The 25,003-nt window shown below is 44.7% G+C and overlaps 1 protein-coding gene across 1 annotated transcript in view; it reads right to left on the reverse strand.

Annotated features, from left to right (window-relative positions):
- The window catches only part of LOC139551698 (netrin-G2-like), a 147,476-nt gene that overhangs the window by 49,888 nt on the left and 72,585 nt on the right, over nt 1-25,003 (reverse strand). Inside the window, exons 4-5 of the mRNA XM_071362964.1 lie at nt 12,392-12,564; nt 10,323-10,358 (exon numbers count right to left, since the gene is read on the reverse strand). Of these exons, the coding sequence (XP_071219065.1) occupies nt 10,323-10,358; nt 12,392-12,564 (209 nt within the window). The remainder of the gene's footprint in view (nt 1-10,322; nt 10,359-12,391; nt 12,565-25,003) is intronic.

A 25,003-nucleotide genomic window follows, 5' to 3' on the forward strand; every position in this document is an offset into this window, starting at 1 on the left:
GGCCAGCTGACTCTGTTCTCTGGCAACCTGGTCCCTAATACATAGGTGTGAAGTGGCCTTCTGCAACAGGACAGTCCCAGGGCCAGAAAGAGGGTTTGAGAGAGGGTTCTGAGAAATAGTCATTGGCAACTGTAAGGGTTTCCACACACACACACACACACACACACACACACACACACACACACACACACACACACACACACACACACACACACACACACACACACACACACACACACACACACACACACACACACACACACACACACACACACACACACACACACACACACACACACACACACACACACACACCTCCCTATGGGGTGGGTGGGCTGATCTCTCAGGGACACTGAAGTTACACTGGCTGATCTAGCAAAACAGAGAGCATAAATGCATTTAATCTCAGTTACCCACGCTGCCTTGGGGGAGAGAGCGCTTCACAGCCATACCGGCATTAATCTCAATCGGCTCGTCAGCTCAACCCGCACTGTCTGACAAGCACGTACGCACACACACACCCAGGGAGATGGGGTTGGATTTGTGTGTGTGTATGCGAACGAGCGCGTGCGCATGTGTGTGTGTGTGTGTAGAGGGCGGCTTAGCGGAGCAGGACAGTGATGGAGCTCTCAGATCATCTGCTCTGGTCACTGCCAGCAGTTTGATCGAGAGTCAACACAGCAACACTGTTTGCCCTCTAGAGCTCCCTGACTCCCCACACCAATTCTCAACCAGCAGGCAGACTGCCTCCCTACAGAATCATGTTCACAGTGCCTGGCAGCATGTCATTCCAGCCACCAAAATACCTTGACATAAACCGTACAAGTGAAATACCGCATCCATATTAGGAAGTCGTGACAGAGTTTTACCTGAAATTGGACAACTTCTAATATGAATGCCGTAGATGTGGAGGTAGCCTACATGGAATTGTAAAATGTGAAGGAGGTGAATTTAGACATTGTCGAATATGGAGCAAATTGTGAATACAGTATAGACCTCTGACATTGTGTGTTGACAGCAAGTTTGATCAAGAGTGGTTCAAGGCCTCGTTATGAGTTGTGTAAAACCATTCTCTGGGGGTGATGATGCAAATGGATGGGTTTTGTTTTGGCCTCCCCTCTCTACAGTACCTCTCTCTCACTCTCACTCCCTCCCCTCTCTTCCTCTGCCGGTAGCTTGACAGGAACCCAGTGTCTCTGAAACGTGTTGAAATCACACTGATTTCACACTGACAGTGAAGCAGGACTTTATCCCGCCCTCTCTCCCTTTCTGTCATTCTAGCTTTTTCTCCCTCCCCTTCCACATTCTCTCACTATCACTCTCTCTCTCTCTCTGTCTCTCTCACTCACTCACACACACACACACCACACACACACAAGCCCACATACATTAACTGGGTTTCAGTATCATTATCTAAATTGAATGAGCAGCTCTGACATCGGATATGATTATTGTGCAATGTAAGGGGACACTCCTTTTTAAATAGCCCTTTTCATCCAGGCCTTACCTCTGAGGGAAGCGTGTCAGATTAGAAAATAGATTATAGTTCTATGACGCAACACCACAGGAATCCTTCAAATAAATCAGAATGCTTTTCAGTTTAGAGGCTATAGCTCTACTCTACATCTACTCTAAACTACTACTCTATGGGTCCGGCTTACCTTCTTCACTCTCTACAACCATTGGCTTAGGCAGCTCCGTTGGGGGCGGTGTTGTGACAGGGGTAGTGCTCTCGGTCAGGAACGGTGACGTGAGCTCCTCCGTGATCGGTGGAGTGGGTGTGGACTCCTCTGTGGTAGACTGAGGGGTGGTTGTAGGGGGCGTGGCCTCTGTGGTAATGTAGATGGCAGTTGTACGTTTTTCCTCCACAAGTGGAGGTGGTGGAGGGGAATCGGTGGGGGTGATGGTGGTGGTTGGGGGGGGCATGCTGTAAATGAGGGGAGGCTCAGGGTCCGTAACAGGGGGCTCTGTTGGGGGAGTGGTGGCGGTGTCGGTTGGGGCCTCGGTTGAAAGGACGGGCTCTTGAGAGAAAGAGAATGTGAAGGGATGAGAAACGAGTGGTGTAAGGCATTAGCATAGGGAATGTTGTCTCGGATTGTTTATCCAAAGAAAGCCAAGCTTTTCTTTTCTCTGACCCACGCACGCACGTACGTGCACACACACACACACACACACACACACACACACACACACACACACACACACACACACACACACACACACACACACACACACACACACACACACACACACACACACACACACACACACACACACACACACACACACACACACACACACACATAGACAGACTTGCAAAATGTGCAAATAAGCACATGCACAAAAGTGTCAGCATGCACAAGCACACACTCGCGAAACACTTGCAGGCACACGCACAGAAGTGAAGACATGATGGAAGTGTGATTTCACACTGCTGAGATTGACTAAACTCAAAAGCCGTGCCTTGTTAACCCTTTCCCTACTTTGAGCAGTGCAATCCCAGCGTGCTGCTCTGCTCTTCACACCTATGGGGGACGTTACTGCAAAGACAAGTTATTTTGAGTTTACTGCAGAAGATGCAGTAGACTGTTGTGGTAAGAGAACACTGATTGCAATACTAATGGTCCACTTCAGGCTGACAGTATGTGTGTGAGTATTAACATTTTAAAGGCCCCCCTCTTAGCATCGGGGATCCTTTCTATTGCTTTTTTCACGGTAATTTCCTGCAATTCTACACAATTTTCCATGGAACAGAGAGAAAAAAATGCAGTTTAAAAGCACATTCCTGCAATTCTACACATTGTCCCATGGGGCAGAGAGACAAGTTTGTAGTTTCAAAGTTCAAATTATAGTGCACATTTTTACTACCATGGATCCCTGTGAGCCTCCCAGGCCCTGTTGTGCATATAAGGGTAGCCTATATTGTAGATGAATAATATTACATTGTATTGTATTGCACACTCTAAACTTGTTTCACAGACCCCTTGGCCAAATTCATTTAATCTGTTGTTGCTAGCAATATTGAATATTGCCGCAGTACCGCTGCGGACCCCAGTTTGGGAACCCATGCACTAGTTTGGGAACCCATGCACTAGTGTACTACAAAGCTCTTTGTGTTAAAGCATTAATAACAAGACCGAGTTTGGGAAACCCTGATCTAGATGATAATTTCAGCATCGTTTTTACGCCATCACGCTGCTTTGAGACAAGCGTGGGGACTCGTCTTGGTAAATCAATAAATGTCTGATTTTAGTTTTCCCCGAATCTCCGTTTGGATATTGGTTAGGCTACAATTACGCTGGGAAAAGGTTAACTAAGTTGAGGTGAGTGCTGCCTATGATCATCTTGTCTAGTTGGCTAATTTATTAGAACATTTTGTCATGTTATGTAGCTTAACAAATGGATAATTTTGCTCTTCACTCGCAGTCACTTAGTAGCCTAGGCCTACTCCCAACCAAAAGCCTGTGACTTCACGGACTTGTTTCACTGGATCTCTGTCTGTATAGGATATTTGGCTAATTGGTTTCTGGCTGGGAAAATAAGTCGAGGTGGTAGCTTATCTATTAGTTGCTCATCTATAACTTATCAGAAACATTTAGCATGTAATAATATAGCCTAAATCAAGTGTAGGCCTATTATTTTGCTTAATCACATGGGCAACTCCAAAAGCCCGCGGAGGTTGTGAAATATGAACGAGACTCACATGCATTTGAAAATAGGATTGCGATTATTTTCTATCAGTATTATGATGAAGGTAAGACTCCCTAACAAAGAGGGGTGAGGGTAGGAAAGAGACGAAATGTGGATTTAAAAAAAGCATGGGCTTGGGCTCTGTTTCAAAATATAACTGTTTTATATGACAGCTGTTCCAGACGTTCCCATGACACAAGTTGCGTGGGAAAAATATTTGTTGTATTTTATTCTGTTATATTCCATTATATTCTAACTATAAAATATATGTGTTTTGACTGTGATTGGGTGTCTTGTCTGTTTAATTAACAAAATAACAAACTATTGATTTCATTTGGATGGCACACAAAAATGTGTAATGGGTTCGCACTCAAAAAGATGTCGCATGAAGCTTATTCATACTTCATTTTTAGTGCATCAGGGATAGCGTACACAGACGTTTTGGAATCCATGGCTGCACAGACTCGCAACATGGGCCTAATTAAACATTTTAAAATACATTTTATTAGTCTTATAATGTTTTTTAGGACCTGCCTAAATGAATTAATAATGGGTTTATTTTTGATGGTGTATATTCTCAATGGATTTATTAAAATAGACATCCACCCACATCTGCACACCAGTACTAACACTGTATGCCGGCATGTGCACGGGAGGTATAAAAGGTGCCTGTTTGTCATATAAACATCGCCCACATTTTTCTGAAGGCTAAATACTCTGTGAAAGCAGTATTAGTGACAGCAGACATGGTTGTTAAATTCTTTCCTTTTAAAGGCCTGTGGATTTCACCAAATGAGTATCTAGGTCAGAATTAGATACATTATAATAATGGCGCCAGAGGAGATGGCTGCCGTTTTAAGCTTTTTCAGCTCGAGACCCAAACGAGAAATGTACTGTCCTCAAACAACCCAAATTAAGAAGAAATAGATGCTCAGGGCCCAATTTGGGTCCCAAACTATAGTTTAAGAAAACCTGATCTAGGCGAATGTTATCAATAAAATTGAACTTTATGACAATACATTACATATATCACAAGGCCTTACTTTGATGGCCTAGTTTTACCATAACACAGTGGTGTTGGGAAACTCTTGGTTTACATGCAAGTCCTGCAAGTCACATCATGCTGGGTTGCAAAGTGATTTGTAATTCCTATAGGAATCAAGCCAGAGTTAGGATATCCAACAGTTGGAATTTGTATTCACCCGCAACCTGCATTCAAAATGACTGCCAGGGTAGGGAAGATTGAATACTGACTACCTCTAAAATCTAAACTGGAGCAACTATCTCAGTAACGGGTGCAATAAGTCAAACTTCTAACAGATTTGATTAGTTTAGAAAAATGTATGCTATTTATCTTTGTGTAGCATAAAATGTATCAATCATTCAATGTACATGAAAAAACACAGATATTAAAATCGCCCTGCAATAGAGCATGCCGGGAAATATTATATATGTGTAGAACCCTTCTTGCCTTCCAAAGAACCCTTCTTGCCTTCCAAAGAACCATTCTTGCCTTCCAAAGAATCCTTCTTGCCTTCCAAAGAATCCTTCTTGCCTTCCAAAGAATCCTTCTTGCCTTCTAAGGAATCATCAAATAATACTTCTTCCAAAAAACGCTTCTTAGGATGTTAAAGGTTCTGGATTGAACCCTTTGCCTTGGAAAATAACCTTTGTCTTCCAAAAGCAGTTCTTCAGATCAAAACGGTTCTTGGTAGGTCCCTCCACAAATAACCCTTTTTTCTGAGAGTGTATAGTCTGTGGATAACTATAGGCAATTGGTGACTAATCAAACAGGGCAGGTGGGGCAGAGCCCCTTGAGCCCCACCTGTTTAGCAAAAAAAATTGTTTTTGTTGCCGGTTTTGCCTGTTATTTTGGCATTAATATGTGTCACAAACAATGTAAAACATTTTTTGCCTACATTTTTTGTTTTACAAAAAAAGTTGCATACAAATATAGTCTCTTTTTTGCTTTCTTGAGTAAGGAAGCTCTAAAATGCAGGTGTTTTCGCCTAGCTCAGTGCTTTCTGTGATGGTGGGGCAGCCAGTGGAAAATACAGAGTGTAGGGTTTGGTAACGTTCTCTAGTTGCACCGTGATTGGCTCAGTGTTCTGTCACTCATGGGGACACTATGTCACCGCAAAATCTACGGGGAGAGCTCAAAAACGAAAGCCCCTTGAGTGCTGCCATAGACTTAGTACGTCCAATGACACACTGTTATTTGATATGATTTATTAGGATCCCCATTAGCTGATGCCAATGGCAACAACCATTTAAAAACATGAACATGTAGTGTGTGTGTGTGTGCATCTATCAGTTACACATACACGTTAGTACATACACACAACAAGTAGGTCACATGGGAGAGGCGTTGTGCCGTGAGATGTTGCTTTATTTGTTTTTTTAAACTAGGTTTGCTGTTCACTTGCTCTATATAAGATGGAATGGCGTATAATACTGTACGTTTCCTTGCATTTGATCTGGACCTGGGGACTGTGAAAAGACCCCTGGTGTTATGTCCGGTGGGGTAAGTGTGTGTGGCAGTGCTGTAAGTTGACTATGCAAACAATTTGGAAATTCCAACACGTTAATGTTTCTTATAAAAACAAGAAGTGACGCAGTCAACTCTTAGCTAAGATTAGACGGGAATGCATACTATTAATATTAGCCCTCTGATATTTTTTGTTGTTGTTGATTGTGATAAATTATCACAATAACATTTAATGCCACCTGCCAGTTTTGGTGTCCCTGTCATTTGTTACTGCGGTGCTAGACAGCCATTTGCTCAACGCTAACAATGGTAATGTGATTCAGGGAGGGATCGAGATAACGTTCCCAGAACACCTAATAACACCCAGATGAGTGACAGGTTGGTTTTTCTGAACATTTGTTCTCCTACAGACTACATTGTTATTAGGTTTTGATTTCTCTGGGTTTAATAAATGGTCATGTTTATGCAAAGTTGAGTCCTACTGGACTTTTACTAGAGCAGAGGAGGATAGACATACAAGATGGTGGCAGTTTGTAAGCTTGCGCAGCAAGTGTCTGTGTTTTTTAGTTAGTAGATAGGGATTGCCGCTTGACCTGCCAAGGCCTCTATCTGCAAAGGCAGATTTAGGAAGGGGAGGGGTCAAGCGGGCCCAAGGATTTGGTCTCTCTGGGAGAATCTCAATTGCATACTCCTCGTGTCCTCTCCTCGTCTCCTTCTCAAATCCCATTGCATGAGAAAGCCAAAGATCCCTCCCCTCTGACCTTCTCCTCCAATGAGTTTTGAAAAGGAGGCAACGAGAGAGGACGCGAGTAGAATGCAATTGAGATTCTCCCTCTGACCAGCCCTCCTCTCCTCTCCCCTCCCCACACCCATCTGGCCAAATTGACCAATGGGGTCAGAGCTCTGCAGATCCTTCTGGCTGGCCACTGGACTACTAATCCCCTGTCCATCTGAGCATGCTCAGTAGCAGAGACTGACCGGCTGACTGGCTGGGGGAGGGAGGCCCATGAGACTAATAAGGGAGAGTGGATCTACAGATTAAGGCAGCCCTCTGCAGCTCTCTGATCCAGAGGGGTTGGGTTAAATGCGGAAGACACATTTTGTTTGAATTGCATTCATTTGTGCAACTGACTAGGTATCCCATTTCCCTTTTCCTACAGTGAGCTCCAAAAGTATTTGAACAGCGACACATTTGTTGTTGTTTTGGCTCTGTAGTTCAGCACTTTGGATTTGAAATGATAACATGGATTTGAATTGACTTTGAGGTTAAAGTGCAGACTGTCAGCTTTAATTTGAGGGTATTTTCATCCATATTGGGTGAACCGTTTAGAAAGTACATCATTTCACATTGTGTTTCAGATTATTTTGTGCCCAATAGAAATGAATAGTAAATAATGTACTGTCATTTTGGTGTCACTTTTATTGTAAATAAAAATAGAATATGTTTCTAAACACTTCTACATGAATGTGAATGCTACCATGATGACGGCTATTGTGTCGGGCCAAACAACGCCATTTACCCGCGACTGTATTCATGGTACAGCACTGCCTCTTGTGGCTTATTTAAGTATGACACACTTCTCTAACTCTGCAGACAAACCCGTGTGGATAGAATGTGCATTCTTTCTGCAGGGAAGAAGCATACCCGTGCCTACACGCACGCACACACGTTTGTTATGACTGGACTTGGAATTATCGGGTGTTTTATTCTTAGACCCATGAGAAGGGGGTGGACTCCTGGTCATGGCACAGCATGCACTCTACCTGTAGGGAGGTGATGGGGAAATGGGGGAGGAGTGAGTGAGTGAGAGCTTGGATCCCCGGGAGGATGATTTATGAGTTTCGCTGAGCCATCCATAAACACACAGATGCACGCCATACCGGTAACGAGACGACTGTTTCTTTTTAATGTTTTAAAGCTTCAGTTAGCTGCTCCTCAATCCCAGCTCATCAGTGACTCTATAGGAGCTCTTGACATCGGCCTTAAAATACAGAAAAGTGCTGTGCAATTCAACGACAGCATTTCATGGATTTCCTCAAAGAAAATTCTGACGACATCAGACACGACGTTCCTGGCATTCCCTCTTTCGCCGTCCTCTCCCTCCCTCCTCCCTACACACTAAGTGCTTTTCCGGAGGAACACGATAGGCCCTCTGGCTCCCAGGATGTCAGGTTTAAATTTAACCTAGGGCCGTTGTCAGTCGGAACTAGACCTGGTTCTGAGGACCACTTTATATTCACGGTCTTGACAGAGTGTTTGGTCCTGTCGGATAGGGGCTCCTCAAATCCAGTCAATCAGAAAGAATCCAGCCAACCTGTCCACTCTCTCCTATGGATGGACACGCCACATCTGGCATTAATGTCAACCAAGATGATGGATGGTTTGACAAAAGAGAGTCCACTTTAATGATAATGCACACACGCACACACGTGTGCATGGGCACACACACATGACACACACACACAAGTATTGTCTATGATAAGTCTATATCTTTCTACTGTACTTATATCTACTCTACCCACTACCACTAACTCTATCTCCTCTAGGTGCCCACCTTCCTGAGTAGTAGTAGCAGAAGCTTCCTGAGTAGTGGTTGTGGTCGGGTCTGGTTCTGGTGTGGTAGTGGGGTATACGGTTGTAGTTGCAGGTTCACTTTCAGTTATGGAGGTTGTAGTGGGGGCTGAAGTAGTGGTTGTGGTGGTCAAAGGCAAAGTTTCTGACAGTTCTGTGAGAAAACAGATTCCAAGTTGACCAACAAACAAAACATCCCCCCTCCCCACTCAAAGAATCCACTGAAACACTACAGCAGTGGTAGGCAACCCTGTTCCTGGAGTGCCACAGGTACTGCAGGATTTTGTTCCAACTAGGCCCTAAACCAGGGGTGCGCTTGAACGTTTGTTACATTGCGGAATGGTTTGTACTGAACGACACGTTTTCCCAAAACGTTCTTGAACAGACTTTGAGATACGTTTGGTCCATTTAGTGGGTGTGCCGGGGTGTGGCTTGAGGCAACGAGTGACTTATTTAAAGAGCAGCGGTACATTTTGAACCCACAACCCAACCCGTCTGGTTTTTCAACTGGTCGCTCAGTACAGCACCGCTTCTGTTAAATTGAACATTACATTACATTTTCATGTACTGAATGCAGCCCTGACCAACTGAGCTAATTGATCAGTTCAGTGATTGCCTAAATTCAACACACCTGGTCTTCCAGGTCATGGTTGCCTACCCCTGCACTACAACATTGGCTAGTCCTACATATGACTAGTCTAAAAGCATATGTCATATTTTTTTATCCATGAATAGCTTTAAGCCAAGTCTAATAATTGTCTAAGTTTTACAAGTCTGTCTTAACCCCAAAGTTCCCTAGTCAGTCCTATGGGGTGCCGTTTGTAACATGCTATATTTTGTGAAAAAGATCAATTCCGTGCAAAAAAAGGCAACGACGGCCCAGTCAGTCCTGTAGACTAACCAGGAGAGGCCAGTGCTGTCTGTCAGGTTTGATGTTGCCACTTTGCTGATCATTTCCGTCTAAGCGCTCTGAGCTGAGAGTGTCTCCACAGAGAGTATCCCTAATCAAATTCCCTTTTATTCATTCCGCTAGGAGCTCCTCACCCACAATCACACCGCATTACAGCACACTTACACATTCCCCTGCTCCCCCTCTCTCCCTTTCATACTCACTTCCTATCCCTCTCTCCCTCTCTCTCTCACACACACCCACACACACACGCGCGCACGCGCACACACACACACACACACACACATCGCATTACAGCACACATTCCCCTGCTCTCTCTCTTCCCCCTCTTCTATTTCATTCTCTTTTTCTCTCCCATGCCTCTCCACCAGTGACTTCATTCTAACATAAGAGAGACAGAACTGTGAAAAGATTCCTGCAGTGGAAGCTGGGATAAAAAAGGACATATCGATGCCGTGGTGGCGACAGTACAGGGAGTCCTATCAATGACATAGAAGACAAGTCCAGCACTGCAACCGACAAAAGAAGAAGAGCGGAAGCTGAAGAACAGAGATATGGAACAATAGAGAGTTAGATGGAGGGATACAGAGAGTGAAGGAGGGAATGTGAGAGAGAGAGAGAATGTGGATGCAACATCCTCTTCTTGGCTTGTTATTACTTACTAGAACCACCGCCCGTGGGGGCACCAGCGATTGCACCTGAAAAAAAGGGAGAGAGAGGGGGAGAGGGAAGAAGAAAAAGAGGATAAGTATCTGTTTATTTATGCAGTCTTCCCCGACCTTGTTTATCAAACTCTGTAGAATGATCTTGTGTGTGTTGTGCGTTAAAACAAAACTCAAAAAGCTGTATATCAGCGTTCTTCAATCCTGGCCTGACCTTGTTGGGTACCTACAGGAGTGTTCAGGCTTTTGCTCCAGCCCAACATCACCAACACACCTGATACAACCAATCAACTACCATTAATAATTTGGCCATTAATTAGTTAAATCAGTTGTGTTGGCGCTGGGGGTGGAACAAAAGCCTGCACAGTCTGTGGGATGAGGACAGAGGAACTCTGATCTGTATGCAGTTTGCTACTAGATCCTCTGCAGTAGAACACCACTCAAATCTGTTCATCCAGGCCCCCTGTTCTCTGCCCAACTCTGCCCAACTCTGGTTCTCTGATCATGGGATGATAGGGGAGGCATAGGCTCTCGCCACCAGGCAAGTGCCAGGGGAGTTGGGCCGCCCCCAGAGTAGGCTTGATCTGCCAGAGAGCTGACAGAAGAGTCCAGGCTGGGAGGCAGGGAGGGCGCTCCGCAGTGGTGGACGGAGGGAGGCAGAGGAGGGGTTGGGGGGGGTTATGGCAGGATGGGTGGTGCTGCCTGGCCTAGATTATTATTTTATCATCGCCAGTGCGAGCAACAGTACATTCTCCAACAAGATCCCCCCCCCCCCCCCCCCCACACACACACACTACACTGCTCTCTGCTCTGAGGTACAGGATCTGGCACCCCTAGTTGTTACGGAACCTATTTGCCAGGATCCAGTACCTCTCGTGGAAATATTTTGTTATGTTTTCCATATTGAATCATAGCCGTGGGATTTGTGCTGCAGTACCTCTGATAAATTGAAATACATTTGTCAAAGTTATAGAAATAGGACTAATGCTCTCTGTTCAGAAATATATTAAATAATTCAGAACACTCCACCAGGAGTTTGCCTATAATTTAGCCATAGAGGATCAATAGTTCCCTTAAGAAAAATTGCCTAGCTGTGAATTGTGTCTATGCCAATCACAAGGTGTCAGGAAAGCGCAGCAAATCTGTCAGTGAACAGCATGCAGCCAAAACAGGCCTTTTGCAATATTTCAAATAAAATCGCGGGAAAACACAGGTTGGAAAGCAAATGTCTTCAGATGAAAAGAGAAGTCTCTAATCTGTCTGTATGCTGCTAAAATATTTGAGCAACATCCAAACAGGCCTAGCGAACAGTAGCCTAGGTACAAAGTAAAACAAGAGAGAGTGCATCGGACATCGCCGGCGAGTGAGCTTTGTTAGAGCTATACTTTCCTCCTCATATTGTACAATGTCTCCACACACCTAGGCCCAGGCTATTAATGGATTCAAGACAAGGTTGTTTTTATTGATTTCAGATTCTCAGTTTGTCAGTGTCAAAGTAGCCTGTCATTTTGATATTGTGTGCAGTCTTAAAAAGACTCTGCTAAGTCTCCAGTCATTTAAAATGATGTACAATTGCATTATTTATCAAATGCGTTTATAAAAGGCCAAACTTTTCCAGGAAACTATAGGCTAACAATGTTCCAGAACCTCAGAGCCCCCCAGGTAACCCTACTCTCGCGCTCACTATTTGTTCCGTCACCTCCCGATTTACAAATTATGCACTGGGTAAGAGAAAAACAACTCTGTCTCTTTATCTCTCATTTCATTCAGGAAATTAGTTGGAGAAGTCTGGGGAACCACATGCATCCTTCACAGATGGTTCAATGAAATATTAATCATCAAAAAGAACATAAGAACATAATATTTTATGTAAAAGATCATAAAAGTTTCCAACATACTGTAAAACTCTCATAATTGAACTAATTGGGACCTGTAAAGAATATAATACAATTCACCTTGTATGAGTGAGCTATGTAAGTGGGTCCTGTTCAAAGCATTCAAGGAATAGAAAATAAATGAATAGAAACAGAATTGAATAGAACTCTACTGTATAAATGGGGGATACGTACAGGTGTTGGGAGATCCGTTGGGTGTGGGCAGGTAGGAGCCAGCTTTCCAGGACTTGGCCTTGAAGCCCTTCTTGCAGCGCTGACAGTCCTGTCCCGTGGTGTTGTGTTCACACTGACACTGGAGGTTCCCCTCTTGCAGCAGGCACAGCGACGAATGCAGGTTACACTTACACCTGAGGACAAGGGACAGGAAGAAGGGTGTGAGAGTGTGTGAAAGGAGTGTGTTTTTTTTCAGACGCTTACGCCAAGAGGTGATGACAAGTGTGTGAAAGGGTAGCAAAGGCACAGGAGTGTGTACTCGCTTAAGCATATTGCAGCGACTTTGACCCAACACCTAGGCACCTTGTCAAGAAGTTCAGATCCCTTTGGGGGGGGGGGGGCAAAGTTGTCATCAAGGAAAAGGGTGGCTGCTTAGAAGAATCTCAATATGAAATGTATTTTGATTTGTTTAACACTTTTTTGGGTTACTACAGGATTCCATATGTGTTACTTCATAGTGTTGTCTTCACTATTATTCTACAATGTAGAAAATAGTCCAAATAAAGAAAAATCTTAGAATAAGTAGTTGTATGAAAAATGTTGACTGTTACTGTATACTTCCATTCATTTTTTCAAATGGTACCGGGTGACCTTAAGACAAGTCTTGTGAGGCCTGTGGGCGTCCTAGAGCAAAACCTTTCCACAGAGGGGTCATAGTAGTGTGTAGCCAAAACTGTTCGGACGCTACAGACTGAAGTTGGCAGATCAGCTGTACCAACTTCAGATGAGTCCCAAGATGCAGAAATGGAGACCACCATCGTGTTCTTTAGAGTCTCATTTTTCCATAGAGGGGTCATAATCGTTTCTAGGTAAAAACCGTTCGAACGCTACAGACGATTTGTGAGAAGACCGATTTTCGGGATGTCTCGTGGTCTTTTTACGGGGATTTTTTTATTATGCTAATTAGACCAGAACAGCCTATTTGCATGTGAGACCATCCTGGCCTATACCCTGTCTGCCATCTATTCATTGCAGAATGCCATGATTATCTACAGGGCTAACTATAGGCTTCTGCATTTCAGAGGCCAAACACATACTTAGTATTGCTTGTTGTGTTAGGCCTATGATGCAATGGCCCATGGTGTAATATTCAGTATCATCACAAAGTATATTCATCATTTTGCTAAATTTATTGACATTTTTCTAATGAGTAAACACTCTTGAATTCCGATGTTGAAAGCCAATAAAGAAACCAGACTGCAATGAAAGGTTGTTGTCAGTTCGCCTTGTAACATTATGCGGCGGCAAAAAATTCCATCCCACCTGAACAGGTTGAAATTCCACTTTTTGACTTCATAGTGTGGAAATATCATCAAAAAAACTGCCCTTCCCATTTAACTTATCCCAGTCGGAATGAATGCCGTAACTTAACCGTAGAGTTGTTTCTGTGTGGCTAATATGCTTAAATTATCTGGAGTTTATGTGGGAGATGTGTGCCTAAATACAAGATGATGGGAGATTAACTCAGTTTACTTGTCAAAAATAGATGTTTGTCCAAGGATGTCAAGAAATGACGTGAATCTGTGATATCTTGTTGCATTCGTATGTGTGACTAAATGAGCGCCTTTTCCAGATGAGCGGCTGGATTCCAATACGGATTGTTTCCGCTGGAGTGAACAGATATCTGAATGTCTGCATAATATATTCAAAGAATAAGCCCTGTATGCTGGCAAAATGACCACCTCAATCTTCCTCTCTCTCTGTCTGCCAATCTCTTTCTCTCTCTGCATGCTGGGAGTGTTTGGTGCATGCTGGGAATTGTATGAGCGAGTGTTGTCTGGAGTTAGATCGCCAGTTTTTTCTTTCTAGTTTTACTTCTCTTGGTGGTTTTCCTTTTCCTATGCATGATTAAGGTGATTGTTTAAATTTTTTTGTTGTGGTTGAATTAAGTATATTGTTTTTCTTGTTGAAATTGTCCTAGCTTTGGCGGGGATGGCGACCCACATGGAGACGCCGTCCCTGTCACTTCGGCACGGCTTTAGGTGTGTTACTGAAGCTAATGTCACTGTGGAGGAGTTTCTGGTCGCGGTAGGAGAAAAGGTAGGCTATGAGAATGTTGCTTATGCGTGACGGATGAATAAAGCGGTGGTGTTTTTTCTTAAAGAAGAGTGTCTTGTTGATCGGATGGTTGAGCATGGCGTACCTCTTAAAGGTAGGTTTATTCAAGTTACGCCGCTTTTTTCTCCGTCAACAAGGGTAACGATTTCGAATGTACCGCCGTTTATTCCCAATGAGCTATTGGAGCGTGAGTTATTGCGGTTTGGGAAGTTTGCAAGTTCAATTAAGATTGTCCCGTTAGGTTGCAAACACCCGGCTCTGAAACAGGTTATGTCGTTTCGGCGACAGGTGTTTATGTTTTTGGACTCACCGGAGCTGTCTTTGGAGTTATCGTTTAAAGTCAAGTATGACAACAGACTGTATATGGTTTATGCTAGTATGGGTAGTCAACGGTGTTTTGAGTGTGGGGATGTTGGCCATAAGCGAAATGCTTGCCCGAAAAGGGAGAAGGCGGAGGGAGGGGCGCAGGAGGTCCTCGTAACGCCTGGGCCCACTGATGTAAGGAGAGGTGGCCCGACAGTGGTAGAGCAGTCACAAGCACCTGTTGCTGAGGAACAAGAGTTACAACTTGTACCAGAGGGGAATGTTATGCAGCAGAAAAATATTGTTGTAGGAGGTAAGTACGGATCTGGAGAGCAATTTCCTCAGACTGGGGGGGGTGCCCAGTACAAGTGATGGGTTACAGGAGGGGGTTCATGTGAAGCTAGTCTCCCAGGTATTGGATGAGATGCCCACTACGAGTAATGGGGTAGAGGAGGGGGTTCAGGTGGGGCTAGTATCCCAGGTAGTGGAGGAGATTCCCGGAACGAGTGATGGGGTGCAAGTGGGGAGTGTTGAGAGGGATGTGGCTGAGGGGAGTCAGATGTGGCCTCAGTTGAGGAGGATCAGGAGAAGGATATGGATATCTCTCTTGATATGATAGCAGCTGGTGATGACTCAATTTACAATCTAGAGGAGGTAAATGCATTCCTGGGTAAGACTTTTGGGAAATCTGTCAAATTGGCAGATTTATTTTATGATGATAAGTTTGTGAGGTCAGCTGTGATGTTACAGAAGACGGTGGGATTAGAACAGTTGAGTGAGAAGAAGAGTTTTCGCTTGAGGAACTGTGTTACTGCTGTCACGGCATCAAAAGGTAGTGGGAAACGTGGTAAGGTTAAGAGAAAGTTAAAACAATGATGATGATCATGCCTCGTAGGGTGTTTTCTTCTCTTTGTCTGGTTTCTCTGTGGTTTCTTCTGCTTTTCCTTTCTCTTTTCTATATGGAGGTACTAAGGGTAGGTTCTCTCAATATTAATGAGGGAAGGGACAGGAATAAGAGGGCTTGGGTATTAGAAGTAATAAAACAGAAAAGGCTTAATGTAGATTTTCTGCAGGAGACCCATAGTGATGAGGCTAATGAGGTTGACTGGGGTATGTGGTGGGAGGGACAGCATATACTCAGTCATGGTACTAATTTCAGTGCTGGGGTGGCAATTTTGTTTTCCTCAGGCTTAGGGGTGACTGTGGTATCTACAACAGAGATTGTCACGGGTCGGGTTTTATTAGTCAAGGCAGATTTTATTTTTTTATGTTTATGCTCCTAATGAGGTTAGAGAGCGTATTGCTGTATTTGGTAAAATAAAGGAAACCTTAAGACAGTGTGACCAAGAGGAGTGTATGGTTTTAGGGGGGGACTGGAACTGTACTGTGGATTTTACTGTTGACCGCACTGCTGAAGACCTCACCTGCAGTCAGCTACTTGCCTGTCTGGTCTATTAACTTCTTATGGCTGCAGGGGCAGTATTGAGTAGCTTGGATGAAAAGGTCTCAGAGGTGCCCAGAGTAAACTGCCTGCTCCTCAGTCCCAGTTGCTAATATATGCATATTATTATTAGTATTGGATAGAAAACACTCTGAAGTTTCTAAAACTGTTTAAATGATGTCTGTGAGTATAACAGAACTCATATGGCAGGCAAAAACCTGAGAAAAAAATCCAACCAGGAAGTGGGAAATCTGAGGTTTGTAGGTTTTCAACTCATCGCCTATCAAATACACAGTGGGAAATGGTTCAGTTTGCACTTCCTACGGTTTCCACTAGATGTCAAGAGTCTTTAGAACCTTGTCTGATGCTTCTACTGTGAAGTGGGGCCGAAGGATAGGGGAATGAGTAATGTCTGCCATGAGCTGACCATGCTCTGACCATGCGCGTTCACATGAGACGGAGCTCTGTTCCATCGCACTTCTGAAGACAATGGAATTCTCCGGTTGGAACATTATTGAAGATTTATGTTAAAAATATCCTAAAGATTGATTCAATACATCGTTTGACATGTTTCTACTGACTGTTACGGAGCTTTTAGATATTTCGTCTGCTTTTAGTGAATGCACTTCGTGACTTTGGATTTGTTTACCAAACGCGCTAACAAAAGTAGCTATATGGCCATAAATGATGGACATTACCGAACAAAACAAACATTTCTTGTGGAAGTGGGAGTCCTGGGAGTGCATTTCGACGAAGATCAGCAAAGGGAAGTGAAGATATATAATGCTATTTATGACTTTTGTTGACTCCACAATTTGGCGGGTAACTGGCTTCCTTTTGTGGCTGAACGCTGTTCTCAGATTATTGAATATTGTGCTATTGCCGTAAAGCTTTTTTGAAATCTGACACAGCGGTTACATTAAGAACAAGTTTATCTTTAATTCTATGTAAAAACATGTATCTTTAATCAAAATGTATGATTAGTATTTCTGTTATTTGATGTGGCTCTCTGCAATTTCTCCGGATATTTTGGAGGCATTTCTGAACATGGCGCCAATGTGGCATTTCTGAACATGGCGCCAATGGGATTTGTCTCTTCTAAAAAATTGCCGACCTGTTGCATTGCTGTGTGCAGAATATAAAATTGTATATAAATGTCTCTCAAACAGGTTGAAAGAGTATCTGGGGCTGTTGTTCCACAAGGACCAGTCTTACTGTGTACCTGACCGCTCTATTGTTTATAACTTGTTTTTAATAAGAGATGTTTTAAAAATGTGTAAACTGTCTGATGTGAATGTGGGTTTACTTTCTTTGGATCAGGAGAAGGCCTTTGACCGTGTGGACCACCAATACTTGTTCAAAACAATGAAAGCCTTTGGGTTTGGGGATGCTTTTTTGTCTTGCATGAGTTGACTGTATGCTGGGGCCTCATGTATGATGAAGGTGAGGGGTGGTTTAAGTTGCCACAACCCTGTTCAAAGGGGTATCAGGCAGGGATGCCCAATTTCAGGGCAGTTATTTTGTCTGGCAATTGAATCAATGCTTTGTTTTTTAAGAGTGAGGCTTACTGGTTTCTCTGTGCCAAGAGTAATGATAGCACTGTCTGCGTATGCAGATGACGTGACAGTTTATATTACAGGGGCTGAGGTTGTTAAGGTTCTCTCAAATGCTCTAAAGGTGTATGAGGGGGCCTCCTCAGCAAGAGTCATTTGGGAAAAAGCGAGTCGTTGTGGGCAGGTCTGCTTCAGACGGGGTCCGCTCCATGGTTACCAGGGGGGCTTCTGTGGGGCAGAGATGGGATGAAGACTTTGGGGGGTTTTCTAGGCTCCAATGTCTTTCAGAAAAATAACTGGGAGGGTGTAGTAGGGAAAGTGTGTGCCAGATTGTCAAGGTGGAAATGGGTGTTACCCCAGCTGTCTTATAGAGGAAGGGTTCTGGTTGCCAAAAATCTAGCTGTCTCTACCCTGTGGCACAGACTAATGATTTTACGGCCACCGGGGTGTCTGATACAAGAACTTCAGAGGACCCGTGTCAATGTATTTTGGTCTGGACAACATTGGATTAAAGCTGCGGCCCTGTGCCTGCCACTGCACGAGGGTGGACATTTCTTCCAGGATCATGGCTTTCCGGCCTCAAGCAGCCCAGAGACTCTTGTACAGTGACTGTTCTAGCTGGGTCGACACAGCCTACACATTGATGAGGAGAGCGGGCTGTTTGGGCTTAGACAAGCATATTGTCCTCTTAAAGCTAGAGGGGGGTGATTTGTCTGGCTTGACTCCATTTTATGAGTCTGTTATGCAGGCTTGGATAGTTCTTGTCAAGTCCCGTAAGGCCGGCACGCCACCAGGGATGTGGCTTTTTGAAGAGCCTATTTTTTTACAACACTGCCATCCAGTCCTGTGCTATGGGTTCAGCCAGCCTACGTTCATGCCTGCAGGTGTGGGGTGTACCAAGCTGGGTCATCTGATGCGGAGCAGGAGCAGATCGTTGGAGGAGCTGGGAGAAAGAGCAGGATCTGATCATCTCGCCTACTGAGGAAGGTCGTAGCTGATGTCTTCAATTCCTTGCCAGTACTTCATCGGCAGTATGTGATTGACACTTCCAATTCTGATCGGTGAACGGAGGGTCTGGATTATGTGTTCCCTGCGCTGAATGTTAGTGCTGCGGCGGGGGCATTCGAGGAGGACGTGGGGATGCTGATTTTCATCCATACCCCGGAGCTGGGGGAGTTCAAGGCGGTGGGAAAGAAGGCCATGTACATAATGTGTAAAAGTGTCCCGTGCTTCTACCCTAGAAGGGGTAAAATCGACGAGGTGGGTGGGGGTGTTTGGTCCAGGTGCCTCCCCAAAAGGCTGTTGGCGGTCTGTATACAAATTGCCTATTGAAAAGAGGACAGCTGACCTCCAGTGGAGGATGAAACATGGAGCCATAGCCACCAATATGCATCTGGTACACCTGGATCCTACTGTTGGGAAAGGGTGTCCATTCTGTGCACATCTGTTCTTACAGTGTCCCAGGTTGGTCAGGATGATTGACCTGATCACTAGCTGGTTTTCAGCTCTGTTTATATTTGGTTTATATTATATACAGTTTATATTTGGGCTACAGTATAGGTTTAGTCGAAGGGGTGTAGTTATTTTGCTTAATTTTGTGTCAGGGGCAGCTAAATTAGCAATATGGAAGACACGAAAGAACAGTATTCGGGGACAGGGGTCTGTGGATGTGGTGGGAATGATGGAGGGGATGTTTGCAGCAAGACTGAGTGTTGAGTTTGCCTATTACAAAATGGTTAAAAATATTGATCTGTTTATGAGTATATCGGGTATTCAGAGGCTGTTGTGTTTAGTTACTGTGGAGGAAGATTTGGTGTTGTGTTTTTAATTGATGTGTAACCATGGTTTTGTATGAGTGTTTATCGTGTTGTGGGTTCCCAGACGCAATAAAGGTTATTTAAAACTCAATCTCTCTTTCTCAATCTCCTCTCACTCTCTCACCAGCTCTCTCCTCCACTGCATTATCTTCATTCATTTTGTTTGATGATAGCACCGAGCTCCACTACGTAGTGGAGGAACGCACACTAATGCCCTGGACCAGCACGAAAAAGCACCATGATAATGCCCTGGAACAGAGCTACAGTTGAAGTCGGAAGTTTACATGCATTCAGTTTACATACATCATTAAAACTCATTTTTCAACTACTCCACAAATGTCTTGTTAACAAACTATAGTTTTGGCAAGTCGTTAAAGGACATCTACTTTGTGCATGACACAAGTCATTTTTCCAACAATTGTTTACAGACAGATTATTTCACTTATAATTAATTCACTGTATCACAATTCCAGTGGGTCAGAAGTTTACATACACAAAGTTGACTGTGCCTTTAAACAGCTTGGGAAATTCCAGAAAATTATGGCATGGCTTTTGAAGCTTCTGATAGGCTAACTGACATAATTTCAGTCAATTGGATGTGTACCTGTGGATGTATTTCAAGGCCTACCTTCAAACTCAGTGCCTCTTTGCTTGACATCATGGGAAAATCAAAAGAAATCAGACCTCAGAAAAAAATTGTAGACCTCCACAAGTCTGGTTCATCCTTGGGAGCAATTTCCAAACGCCTAAAGGTACCACGTTCATCTGTACAAACAATAGTACGCAAGTATAAACACCATGGGACCACGCAGCCATCATACCGCTAAGGAAGGAGATTTGTTCTGTCTCCTAGAGATGAACGTACTTTGGAGCGAATCAATCCCAGAACAATAGCAAAGGACCTTGTGAAAATGCTGGAGGAAACAGGTACAAAAGAATCTATATCCACAGTAAAACAAGTCCTATATCGACATAAGCTGAAAGGCTGCTCAGCAAGGAAGAAGCCACCGCTCCAAAACCGCCATTAAAAAGCCAGACTACGGTTTGCAACTGTACATGGAGAAATGTCCTCTGGTCTGATGAAACAAAAATATAACTATTTGGCCATAATGACCATCTTTATGTTTGAAGGAAAAAAGGGGATGCTTGCAAGCCGAAGAACACCATCCCAACCTTGAAGCACGGCGGTGGCAGCATCATGTTGTGTGGGTGTTTTGCTGCAGGAGGGTCTGGTGCACTTCACAAAATAGATGGCATCATGAGGGAGGAAACGTATGTGGGTATATTGAAGCAACATCTCAAGACATCAGTCAGGAAATTAAAGCTTGGTCGCAAATGGGTCTTCCAAATGGACAATGACCCCAAGCATACTTCCAAAGTTGTGGAAAAAAGGCTTAAGGACAACAAAGTCAAGGTATTGGAGTGGCCATCACAAAGCCCTGACCTCAATCCTATAGAAAATTTGTGGGCAGAACTGAAAAAGCGTGTGCGAGCAAGGAGGCCTACAAACCTGACTCAGTTACACCAGCTCTATCAGGAGGAATGGGCCAAAATTCACCCAACTTATTGTGGGAAGCTTGTGGAAGGCTACCCGAAACGTTTGACCCATGCGTAACAATTTAAAGGCAATGCAACCAAATATTAATTGAGTATATGTAAACTTATGTCCAACTGGGAATGTGATGAAAGAAATAAAAGCTGAAATAAATAATTCTCTCTACTATTATTTCACATTCTTAAAATAAAGTGTTGATCCTAACTGACCTAAGACAGGGAATTTTTACAAGGATTAAATGTCAGGAAATGTGAAAAAACTGAGTTTAAATGTATTTGGCTAAGGTGTATTAAAACTTCCGACTTCAACAGTATATAGCATCATGATACCGCCCTGGACCAGAGCTATATAGCACCACGACGCATTGTCAATGCAGTACCGCAGTAGAGTAAACAGTGTGGTAATACTAGTCATTAACATAGCATAGTTGAGTTTTGCCAATTCCATTGTCAGTAGACAGTTTCACATTGACAGAAACTTCCCTCTGATCAAATTGAGAAGTTGGCAGGGAGACGCCACACTCCATCCACACGTCCACTTAGTAAAACAAACACTCACAGACACACACACATGAACACACACTAAGTCCACTTAGACAGGGGAAATTGCACTCTTTCTATGGGGGCAGGTTTGCTGCATTCCCCTATGACTCCATGACATTCTCTATCTATCTATCTCTCTCTCGCTCTCACACACACATGTATGCACGCACGCACACACACCTGCTTCCCCAACTCCTGACACTCACCTTCTCATCTCCACTATTGCACAACTTTTGTTTTTCCGGATGAGTGACGGTGACACTGAGGGTTTTGAAGAGTGTGTGTCTCTCTCTCTTCTGCTCTCCTGCTGAGGACAGCTTGTGGTGGGATTTCTCAGTCTCTCTACTTTACAGTCCCTCCGCAGACAAATAATACATGGGCCACAATCATATGTTAATGTGCAAGATGTCTAACTCCTGTATATCCCCCACTGCAAAGTCATCAACGTGAAGTAAGTGGAGCGGAGAAGGAGAGAGCTCTTAATCAAGGGACGTGAAGATAAGACAGCAGGATTCATCACACAGAAAGAGAGAGAGAGATATGCAAACGCATCCCTCTGTCCACTAGTTAGTAGCCCCACTCGCGCAGATGGACAGAGACGGTGGGCTGTCTGTCTTTGTGCCTGCCTGTCTGTTTGTATGGTCTGAATTAAGTTGTTCACCTGTCTATCTCCCTCCCTGGCAGTAACGTACAATGTGTGCTCCCCCTGTGTGAGAGAGACCTGTGTGTGTGTGTGTGTGTGTGTGTGTGTGTGTGTGTGCATGTGTTTGTGTGTGCGTGCACGTGTTTGTGTGTGACGCGGGGAGGAAAGCCAGTTGGAGAGATGCGGCAATTAGGGGAATAAATACGAATAAAACATAAACAAACATCAAGGGAGCGTTGTGGCAGAGGGAAGAAGCGAGGGAAGGATAGAGAAGAGGAGGAGAGAAAGACTGGGGAAGCAGCCGTTAATAGGCCTTTAACTCTCTGTCTTTAACGCCTGTTCCTTCCTCTCTCTCTCGCTCTCTCTTTCTCTCTCCAGGGACTCAACCATCACTCCCTCTCCCTTTCCCTTGATCATTCTCTCTCTATCGCTGGCCCAATAGTTCCCTCTTTCCTGGTGTGGAACTCTTCTCTCTTCTCATTTAGAGTGACACCCTGAATCTCTTTCTGCCCATCCTACTCTTGCCCTCTCTGTCTTTCCTCACTTTCCATGTCTCTCTCTCTCTCTCTCTCTCTCTCTCTCTCTCTCTCTCTCTCTCTCTCTCTCTCTCTCTCTCTCTCTCTCTCTCTCTCTCTCACCCAATGGACCATACAGTGTAAAGTTATTGGGTTGTGGGGGCAGGGGGAGGATGTGAGAATCCCTTCCTCTGAGATGAAGGGATGATGTAGGATAAGAGGAGGGTTTACTATTTTGCTATAGGGGGGTCAAAGCACTGCCAATCTGACTTGCTCCCTGACTGCAGGGGAACACCAGGAGGACAGTCCGCATGGATGCTTCTCTAACTGGGATGGCAGACACACAGCAGGGGAGATCTACCTCCTGTTCTTTCTCTCTTTATTAGTCTGTTTTTCTCTCAATGTAATTCAAGGGGCTTTATTGGCATGGGAAACATTGTTTATATTGCCAAAGCAAGTGAAATGGAGAAAAAAAAAGGTGAAATAAACAATAAAAAGTTAACTGTAAATATTACACTCACGTAAGTTCCAAAAGAATAAAGACATTTCAAATGTCATGTCTATATATGTCACACCCTGGCCTTAGTTATCTTTGTGTTCATTATTATTTTAGTCAGGTCAGGGTGTGACATCATGAAGTATGTGTTTTTGTATTGTCTAGGGGGTTGTTTGGTTTAGAGGGTTAAGGAGTATAGATGGTTTAGTGTTGTGTGTAGTTGTCTAGGAAAGTCTATGGTTGCCTGAATGGGTTCCCAATTAGAGACAGCTGGTTACTGTTGTCTCTGATTGGGAGCCATATTTAAGACAGCCATAGGCTTTAGCTGTTGTGGGTCATTGTATATGTCTAGTCTATGTCGAACGTAAGTAGTTTGTGTGTGCACTTGCGTTTGTAGTTTCACGGTCGTTTGTTGTTTTGTTAGTTTGAATAAGTGTTTCGTGTTCCGTCTTCAATATAATAAAAAGAAGATGTATTCATATCATGCTGCGCCTTGGTCCTCTCACTCATATCAAGACGATCGGGACAGAATGACCCACCAAACCCGGATCAAGCAGCATGACAAGCAGGCAACAGGATCAAGGCATCAAGGATTCATGGACATGGGAGGAGATATTAGATGGAAAGGGACCTTGGGCACAACCGGGAGAATATCGCCTCCCTCGTGAAGAGCTGGAGGCAGCGAAAGCCGAGAGGAGGCGATATGAGGAGGCGATATGAGGAGGCAGCACGGAGGCAAGGCTGGAAGCCCGTGAGTACTGGCCAAAAATTTCTTGGGGGGGGCTAAGAGGTAGTGGGCCGAGGGCAGGTAGGAGACCTGCGCCCACTTCCCAGGCTAACCGTGGAGAGCGGGAGTACGGGCGGACACTGTGTTACGCAATAGAGCGCACGGTGTCTCCTGTACGTGTTCATAGCCCGGTGCGGGTTATTCCACCTCCCCGCACTGGTAGGGCTAGATTGGGCATTGAGCCGGATGTCATGAAGCCGGCCCTACATATCTGGCCACCAGTACGTCTCCTCGGGCCGGCTTACATGGCACCAGCCTTACGCATGGTGTCCCCGGTTCGCCTACATAGCCCGGTGTGGGTTATTCCACCTCCCCGCACTGGTCGGGCGACGGGGAGCATTCAACCAGGTAAGGTTGGGCAGGCTCGGTGTTCAAGGGAACCAGTACGCCTGCACGGTCCGGTATTTCCGGCGCCACCTCCCCGCCCCAGTCCAGTACCACCAGTGCCTCCTCCACGCACTAGTCCTATGGTGCGTGTCTCCAGCCCTTTACCACCAGTGCCTAAACTACGCACCAAGCCTCCTGTGTGTCCCCAGAGTCCTGTGCGTCCTGTTGCTGCTCCCCGCACTAGCCCTGAGATGCGTGTCCCCAGTCCGGTACCACCAGTTCCGGCACCACGCACTAGGCCTAATGTGCGCTCCCAGGGTCCAGTATGCCCTGTTCCTTCTCCCCGCACTAACCTGAAGGTGCGTGTCCTTAGCCCGGTGACTCCAGTTCCGGCACCACGCACCAGGCCTACAGTGCGCCTCATCCGGCCAGAGCCATCCGTCTGCCCAGCGCCATTTGAGCCATCCGTCTGCCCAGCGCCATCTGAGCCATCCGTCTGCCCAGCGCCATCTGAGCCATCCGTCTGCCCAGCGCCA

The sequence above is a fragment of the Salvelinus alpinus genome, chromosome 24 (genome assembly GCF_045679555.1).
Source record: "Salvelinus alpinus chromosome 24, SLU_Salpinus.1, whole genome shotgun sequence".
Lineage (NCBI taxonomy): Eukaryota > Metazoa > Chordata > Actinopteri > Salmoniformes > Salmonidae > Salvelinus > Salvelinus alpinus.